Below are 8924 nucleotides of genomic sequence, written 5' to 3' on the forward strand. Positions count from 1 at the left end.
GTGATCTTGGATTAACATCTAGAACCTTCGGTAACAGGCTCTGCGTGGTCATGATCAGCAGCTGTGAATGCGCCGCCTCTTGGTGTTTGAGCCATGACAGACCCAAAGGACAATAAGTTACATCCACATGAGTGAATTTCCCTCACGGTGTCTGAAGCAGCGAGGGCGACGCTGAGCGTGTCATCCTGCAGCGACAGCTGTTCCTCTTTCCTCTTTTGCAACGCACTACGACAGCTTTGGGCGTGGTTCGGCTCATTTGAGATGGGCGTGGTCGAGGGGCGGGCAGGAGGATGGGTGTGGTCAGCAGTGGTGGGCCGTTCGCGAACGATCCGCAGACTGAGCACTACTACCAAAAAACAGTTTGCTAATCGGTATAAAATATAAAGGTGTGTGTTTCCTTAGTATATATGAAGAAACCGAAAATAAATATTTTCAAAGTTTTACCTAATTATTCGGTTAAAAATATATATTTTTAGATTTTATATGACAGGAAATGCAAATGTTCTAATGTTGTGATTTTATTGTTCCAAGCTTTGACTAGCATTCGTGCAACTGTCACTCCTCTTTTGTTAAAATGTTGGAAATATACAACTAGTTCAAACACTCCCACATTTGACCTTGACCCTTGTTTGAGCTCTTCTTTTTCATTCAACATGTTTTGTTGTGGTCAGTACTCAGACCATATAAGCAACATATATGTCAACGTAAGTGTCGTTATGTTTTGCATTAAACTGATTTAACCCGTAATTTGGTAAGTAATTTTAGTTGTTCTCATAGAAATCCGAGCTGAAAGACTCGACTCTCTTAAAAGATTCGCATTTCCCATCAGTAATGGGCAGACGCGACCGAATCCCCGCGTGGACACAGTGCGCTATAAACCAGGCAGACGATTGGTGGGCTGTTGTGTCACTCATTGGGAAGTCGGCGGCGATTGGTCGGTAAAGTTTCTTGTCCGGTTACGGCGAGACTCTGGTCTGACTTTAAACGGCGTCCCCCACATTCATCGGGGAACTCGGGCAGGTCTCCGGACTCGGGTTTCAGGGGTCCACAACTACTGCGCGCGACCGGCTCTTTACTTGAAACCTCAAACGTTCAAAGTTTTTTCTCCGCCGCGGGAAAGAAGATGGCGGACGACGAGCAGCAGGTTTCTAGTACGGTTCTGTTAAACGAGCAGGTCCACCATTATCAGCCCGAACCGGAGTCGGAGCAGGCCGGGCCTGACATCTTCAGCGCGGATGACATCGTGGATCTGGTCGGCGGAGCTCGGGACGCCCTGGAGCGACACTTGGCGGAAGAAGACAAACCCCCCGGCGAGTTTTCAGAAGAACCCGTCACTTCATTAGACCCGGAGCCTGAGCAGCCACAGCCGGCGGCACCTATTGTGTCGGAGAGCTCGAGGCTGGAAGCGGAGCCTGAAGCGGCTCGTGCGCGCGCCGCCCTCCCCGCGGCTGAAGCCCGGACAGAAGCCCCCGCCTCCCCCCCTGCAGAAGCCAGACCAGCGGAGACGGCGGAACCAGCGGCTCCGGTTTTGGGTACGGACTTCACTGCTAGATAAATAACCGCATGCGTGAACAAATCGATCCGATCTGTCTTCATGAAAATGATCACGTTATTTAACGTAACGATGTTGGTGCGATTAAATAAAACGGTCGCGAATCCGATGCCAGGGTTCCGGGCATCGAACTCTGCTCTTCTGCGTGGTGGAGGCCTCAGTTTTAATCGAAAGCCTATTAAAAACTAAACTGAATTTAATTGAAAACCTAATTCGGGATTCCTCCCTCGGAACCCGGCGAGCCGCTGTCGCATGTTAGCAGCTAGGTAGGGGCTAACGATGCTACTGGGCGGGTGACTAACTGGGTCCCACATTGAAAACACAATGTTGTCTTCCGAAAAACGGGTAACAAAACCCGCTAATGTGGTATCTGCCGACGAAACATGGTGACGGGCCGCGGCACGCGGAGGTCGGCTCCGCCGGGCTGCGGCCCACTCCCAGGGATTCGCCCCGGGTCAGGTGGCAGCCGCTCTGCTACCGTTACGGTGCACATTGCGAGCCTCCGCGGAACCGCTCTGAAATCGCGGGGTGGACCGTCTCCCTCGAGATGGACCTCGGGTTGGTGCGCGGTTCTGTGCTGGTCTCGAACCCGGGACTGACAGCCGGCCTGCTTCACTGAGCCACACGCGCGTGCTAACGTATGACTGACTGCCAATGCGTTTGCTTTGTTCGACAAGATTCGGGAAGGAACCAAAGCGCTGCCATAAAATAGCGGCCTCGCTCGGGTCATGTGTCGATTCACCGCCTTTATCAACGATTAGCGCTCGATGACGCATGAAGCTGCGCGGTGTCAACAGAATGCAGCCCATCTTCTGTGTTAGCGCCGCATCAACGGGCTACAGTTGAACAACCAGCGGGCCGATGATGGAAGCAGGATGATATGTGATGGTCCGTGTCTGACAGAGCGACACCAGCTTCACAGACGCTGTGTTTTACTCCCATGGCCATCAGTCCTCCTGACCCCATTGTTGCTGGATGAACAGCCAGACCACACCCAGATTGGCCCATCTGTGGGTCAGGGTTGCTGTGGTGTGGTTTCTCACTCCAAACTGTAGTCTTTCTTTTCAGAGCCGTCATGGCATCAACAGTATTAGAGGCTATAGTGGAATATTCCAGTTGCAGATGAGTCAGTGACCGTCGTGTCCTGCATTATTTTTAGAAGATTGTCCACACCCCATTGTGGATAAAACCTTGGGGGCTGGCGGGGGGTTAAGAATAAGACTGAAGCTCCTACTGTTTCCCTCTGTTTGGCTCATTCTCTGATCCGCTCTTCTCCGGGTCCTGGTTGCTTGTCTCATCGCCCTCTGCTTTTCCCCTCCCTCCTCTTCACAGGTACATTTTCTCCTTCTGCTCCTTCACCTTCTCTGATGAATTTCTCCACAGGCAAGTTTTCCCACTTTCACTTCTCCCTTCAGCTGCCTTTGACCTCGAGCCCATATGAATCAATTAGTACTGAGGAACATGCACTCTCATACATGCAAACACACACACACACTGTATAAACAGCTTGTACTAGTTTGGGGTGTCCGGGTCTGGGCGGGCGGAACCGGCCTCCAGGGCTTCACCAGCCTCTGTGTTTGACGTTTCTGTGCTCTCCCATCCAGCTCCTGGGCAGGTGGGACTCCCCCCTGCCCCAGTCTCCCCTCTCTCCCCCCTTCACTCCCCCGACTCTCTGGAGGACCTCTCTCTCACCGAAAGTCCAAACCAGCCCCAGCCGCCTTCGTTCGGACACGCTGGTCTCTCATGGGAGGGAGAAACTGGACTCAGCCCAAAACAGGATCCTCTCGCGGCTCCGTACCTCAGTCTGGGTCAAGATACTGCTGTGCACAATCCATGTGAAGACAGCGGCATCTCCTTCTCTCCTGACGAGAACCTGGCCAGCTCCGCCCGCTCCTCCTCTGTGGTAGCTCCCCAGTCCCTCACCAAGTCTGCCGACCGGTGGGATCTGCCTTCGGATTTCACGCCTGACCTGCAAGAACCGGAGGAAGAAGAGGTTCAAAATAACAACCCATTCGATGGCTTCTCCCCACTGGCAGACTCTGGGTACTCCAATTTTGGAGTCACCACTACAAATGTGGCATCAGACAGTCCAGACCTGGTCCAGTCACAACAGAACCGTGAGCCAGAGGAAGCGGATCAAACCCCCAAGGGTTCTGAGCTTCGTCGAGGTTCTCTTCCAGATGATGATGATGATGAAGATGATGATGAAGACGATGATTTGCGACCTTCACTCCCGGACATCCTGAAGTCTTCTCCTCTCAACCCAGACAAGCTGGACTCTGGTTCCTCTGAGGGCAGCCCAGAGGAGCAGAGTCCTGTCTTGGAGCGCCGCATGATGGAGTCCCCAAACCCTCCCATTAATCTCTCAATTAATCCCTTCATGTTTGAGTCCAAAGTGTCTCTGCTGAAGGAGATGACTGAGGAGATGGAGGGCAAGGCCAGCATCCAGGAACCAGCCTCCAAGGACCCGCCTCCAACTGAAGTCCAGGAGCAACTCAAGTCTGTCCAGGAGGACTGGTTCTCTAGTCAGCAGAAGGCTGAATCTCCTGGTGTGCCGAGGAAACTGGCTGAAGAGTCCGACTCAGAGTCGCCGAGTGCTGACTCGTTGTCCCCTGTTCTGGAGGCCATGGCTAAAAACCCAGCCTGTTTTCAAATGGACCAGGAGGACACGCTCCCGAAGGTCTCAGAGGAGACGAGCCTGAAGAACAGGATGCAGGATGAAGCCGAGGTGGCCGACGAAGCATCGGAGCACGAGGTCTCCTCTGAAGAGTTTGAGTTCATCGAGAGGCCACCCAAGGGGGTTCTGGATGAATTTCTGGAGGCTCTGGACTCGCCCAAGAACACAGAGGTTTCCAGCAGAGCGGCCGAGCCCTCTCTCTCAGTGGCAGCTCAGAGGGACGAGACCTCCTACCTTCTCCTCAGCCAGAGTGCCGTGCCATTAAAAAGCAAGGTGGACCTGGACTCGCAGGCTCCCTGTGACCCACCTCCCGCCCCAGTCCTCTCCTCTGCTCCTCATCTTGCCCCCACTGCTGGCGTCAAAGCAGAACTGCAGAGGAACAATGGGGAGGCTGGAACCAAGGGCCAGCGGCCCAGTGTTAAAGCAGGTAAAGCTTCATGTGTCCAGCTCATCATCTCACCCCGACCCTCCCTGTCATCAGCTGCATCAATGGACCCCCCCCTCCCACCTCTTCTTCATTCTCTCTGTGGGCACCATTCGATCTTGCTATGAGCATGAACCTTCGTCATCATCTTCTTCCTGGACCGACCTCATCATTACCCGCATGGGACCCTCCTCTTGACTGGGCACTGCTCTTCATCATCATCATCATCATCAGCTGCATGGGACCCTCCTCTGCATCCTTATGTCATTCTTTATTTGGACCTCACCCCTGCCCCCGCCCCATCTACCAAGCACTGCCCCCGATCTCTGTTACATTTTGTTTGTTTTTTTGTAGTGAGACATTCACCATTCTCACGAGTCACACACCCACTAGAGCAGTGTTTTTCAACCTTTTTCTAGCCACGGCACATTCGTTCATTGAAAAAATCCCAGGCTCACCACCAAAGGGCCAAATCGCACTTGTGCTTAAAGTCCTATAGAAAATCCCTATTCATTTGTGAAGAATTGTAGCTACTGACACTTCGGTTTATTAATTTGCTGAAACAAATTGCAGAAAATGTATTTGTTTCAAGTGTGACCAGAAAGGAGCAGCAATATGGCAAAATATATCATGATTTACTTATGTATTTACTGACTTTAAATAACTGTTTGGATTTTATCACTTTGCTTTAGCATGATTTCATTGGTAGTTTTGAGTTTCCAGACAAATCCTTATTTTTTGACAGAACTTGCTTCATAAAAACAATTATTTCTATCTTCACACTTTGGAAGAGATTTATTTTGCATTTATTTGCATTTATTTTGTTGTGCATTTAGTTTTTCTCCAATTTTTAAACTAAACTAAACTTTTTAAACAAACTTTGACAGTCCATGAGTATCAAAGTTTGGAAGTGAGACGTCAGGTTAGCCGTTAGCTCTGCGGTGCAGACAGTCTTTGGCGTGGTGGCGGCTCCGACAAGGATCCCTCCCTCCCTCCATGGTTCTGTGGTGAAAGTGTGTGGTCCAGTTAGAGGCGCATCAGGTTTAAAAACAGCTGGAAGTTGCGCAATGTGAGCGGCAGAGGAGCGCGGCGCACCACAGCAGCGCTGCTTTGACTGACGGACAGATCAGCGCATCAACACACTGGAGCTCTACAGTAGAGTGGAGAGAAAGAATGGCAGCCAATCCATGGGATCATCTCCTCACCTTGGGTGCTCCTCAACACCTTCTCATTGTCATGATTTCATGGCATCATATCTCCAGACACATAAGGTGAAACTGGATCATTTTCCCACAGCACACCTGACACTCACTAGTGTGCTGCGGCACCCCAGTTGAAAAACGCTGCTCTAGACCTGCTCCCCTCCCCCCTCTGACTTGAACCTGTGACTGAAACATGTCAAGACATAGAAACATGACCCACTTCTATTTTCTGTTTTGCTGACTGAGGCACATTCCGCACCCCTCCCTCCCTCCACCAACCTTCCAGATTGCCCTGTTTCACCTCTCTGCTCTTCTCCTGTTGAGAAGTTCTAGCTGGGCTCCTCAGAAACTGATCCCTGTCCCTCTGTCACATGGTTGCAGTGGTGGACCTCTTGTACTGGCGGGATGTGCGCACGTCCGGCTGGGTCTTCGGAGCGCTTCTCCTGGTCCTGCTGTCTCTGACGGCCTGCAGCATCATCAGTGTGGTCTCCTACGTGGGTCTGGCCCTGCTGTCCGTCACCATCTGCTTCCGTGTCTACAAGGGAGTTCTGCAGGCGGTCCACAAGTCTGACGAGGGCCACCCGTTCAGGTGAGGCACCAGTAGCAGGTTTGGAGGAGATTTCCCCCCTCTTCACCATCTTGCGTCTCTGCAGGCAGTACATCGACCAAGAGGTGGCGCTGTCCGAGGAGCTGGTCCACCGCTACAGTGATGCCCTGCTGACTCATCTGAACCATGGCATCCTGGAGCTGAGACGGCTCTTTCTGGTCCAGGATCTGGTGGACTCCCTGAAGGTGAATGTCCTGCGCTTCATCCTGGATCTGTCATTTGTTTTTTATTTTAGATTCAAAGTTACAGATGAGGGGCAGGTCAAACAGGCTCTAGTCAGTTGGGTCCTGAGATGCTTTCACCATCTGCCATGGTATCATGTTCCTATGCAGCAAGTGTGTCCAACTATGAGATGTTTAAGACTCTTGAGTCTCAAAAATCGGTTGCAAAACACTGTTCATGTCTGTTAATAGTTAGGAAACCTATGTGCAGTTGAGGCATGAATGTGTTTCATTTGCTCAACTCTGTCAGAGCGGAATAATGCTAACAGGCTAAAGGTGCTGGTTATTTCCGGTCTTACTGTAGCATGATCTGAATATCTTCAAATAAAATGGGCTGTTTTAATACTAGTGATGGGTAAATGCGGCGTCATATAGCGTCTCGACACAATGACACACTGTGATACTTGGTACTGTGATACTGTCGCTAAATACTGACACCTGCTGGACATTAAAAATCCCTGCAGGCCACCGACTTGACAGACTGAATTGACACTGACTTGATGACCTACTATATACTATATCATTTAAGTCTTTGCATTCATATTGTATTATTCCATATCTTTAAATAATGTGTCGTATGTATGTATCGTAATACGGAAAACAATGTGGACTTTTTGTTTTCACAAATTTTATTTTTTTAAAAAACATTTTTTTCCAATGTTTTTAAATTTTCTAAATTAAATTATACCTTGAAATTAATTTGAGTTAGAATGGAAGAAGACAAGTCTGGTTAAAGATTGAAATAAATCCATTATTCTGGGGTAGGAGATCAAGATGGTGCCACGCGTCAGCTGCCCCCTAGATCCACAAAGACATTCACAAGACATTACGCGCACCGACACGCTTCTTTATTGTGGGACCCATCACTATTTAATACTGGTGCTTTTATTTCATCAAAGTATGGTAGTGTGTACTGTATATCACCATTCATCCAAAATATACTGCGTGTGAATTGAAGAGTTTCACCTCAATGTCATGACAAGAAGCGTTTTCTTGAGTCTGGGTCAGTAATAATGCTGTGTTGCAGGCTGCGCTGATTCTGTGGATCCTGACCTACGTGGGCTCGTGGTTCAACGGACTCACTCTGGGAATTCTGGGTAAGACGTTGTGAACATGGAGGCAGCTGGTGATGGAGAGTAACTGTAAGAACTCTGTGCGCAGGTGTGATGGCGGCGTTCAGCTTCCCGGTCGTCTATGAGAAACACCAGGTGAATAGACCGTTCCTTACTGTCCTGAACTGAAACACACACAGTCGTCGTATGTTGACATGTGACGTTTGACTTTTTTAGGCTCAAATCGACCACTATGTGGCGCTGGTCAACAATCACGTCCAGGATGTTGTTGCGAAGTGAGTGGCACGATTAACTGGCATGAATCAATGTTATCGTGACGGCCATTAACAACAGGGCGTGTGGGTCTTTTGCAGGATCCAGGCTGCAGTGCCTGGGCTGAAGCGTAAAGCTGAATAGAACGTGTGCGAGGAGGATCCTAAAGGGAGGAGGAGGAGTCTGGAGAGAGAAGCTGCTCTTCCAATTTTGTGGAAAAAATGAATAAATAAAGCATTTTTTTTTTTGGTTTAAAAGTTTCTGTGACCTTTGACCTTTCCAAAGTGCGGCCCGTCGAAGTGGGAGCAGGGTCTGTTCAGTCGGATGCCAGTTTCTTCATCATGGTTGTGATAGCAACGCCATCAGAGAAATCCAGTTAGCAACTCTTCTGTTTGTGATGCTTCTGTAACCGTGACGATAGTGTTTGTGGAGATGTAAACAATATACAATAAAGCTTGTATTCAAAGTCCTTCCTCCTGTCTGTCACTTGCAACTCGGTCCACTTCTGCTGAATCGACACTGCAATCCCACCTTTTCCCACGATTTTCTGTTGCCTCAACTCTCTCTTTCGCCAGAAAAAAATGTGATGAACTTTTCAGCCAGAGGAAGCGATGGCATCAGTAAGATGTGTGAAAACATGCCTTATTTCCGAGTTAAAAACCTCTCGGAACATTGACTCAGTCCTGTCGACGATCACACCAGTGATAGAAAAACTGGTATCGCCACCATCTCTGTCGCTGTTAGTGACATTAGTGGTGACATTTATTCAACGGTTCCTGTCGGTTTTGATTTGAATGTTCGCTTTTAATCCAAAAATGGCTCATCCAGTTCCTGTGTGTTGGAATTGGTAGCTGGTTCTAAGCGCGTCTGTACGCAAAGAATTAAAATAGTTCGCTTCGTACATCTGTCGCTCTTG

At 49.6% G+C, this 8924-nt stretch overlaps 1 protein-coding gene across 3 annotated transcripts; it reads left to right on the top strand.

Annotated features, from left to right (window-relative positions):
* Window positions 1-929: 929 nt before the first annotated feature.
* On the top strand, window positions 930-8478 carry LOC128765099 (reticulon-1-A-like). Of its 3 annotated transcripts, XM_053875541.1 has the most exons (9): window positions 930-1532; window positions 2885-2935; window positions 3157-4656; window positions 6237-6444; window positions 6509-6647; window positions 7711-7780; window positions 7845-7891; window positions 7973-8031; window positions 8110-8478. In XM_053875541.1, exons 1-9 carry the CDS (start codon window positions 1124-1126, stop codon window positions 8150-8152), a joined length of 2526 nt encoding a protein of 841 aa, XP_053731516.1. In that variant the 5' UTR covers window positions 930-1123; the 3' UTR covers window positions 8153-8478. The 3 variants fall into 3 exon arrangements, with proteins under 3 accessions (XP_053731516.1, XP_053731518.1, XP_053731519.1); XM_053875543.1 differs by lacking the exon at window positions 3157-4656 and having other exon boundaries at window positions 935-1532; XM_053875544.1 differs by lacking the exons at window positions 2885-2935; window positions 3157-4656 and having other exon boundaries at window positions 936-1532.
* Window positions 8479-8924: the final 446 nt, after the last annotated feature.

The sequence above is a fragment of the Synchiropus splendidus genome, chromosome 9, assembly GCF_027744825.2.
Source record: "Synchiropus splendidus isolate RoL2022-P1 chromosome 9, RoL_Sspl_1.0, whole genome shotgun sequence".
Classification (NCBI taxonomy): Eukaryota; Metazoa; Chordata; class Actinopteri; order Syngnathiformes; family Callionymidae; genus Synchiropus; species Synchiropus splendidus.

Excerpts from the sequence above, each read along its gene's own strand:
- LOC128765099 (XM_053875541.1), top strand. The coding sequence starts at position 1,124 with ATGGCGGACGACGAGCAGCAGGTTTCTAGTACGGTTCTGTTAAACGAG. Across the intron at positions 7,892-7,972 it reads TCGTCTATGAGAAACACCAG|GCTCAAATCGACCACTATGT; the intron begins GTGAATAGACCG and ends TGACTTTTTTAG. Across the intron at positions 8,032-8,109 it reads GTCCAGGATGTTGTTGCGAA|GATCCAGGCTGCAGTGCCTG; the intron begins GTGAGTGGCACG and ends GGTCTTTTGCAG.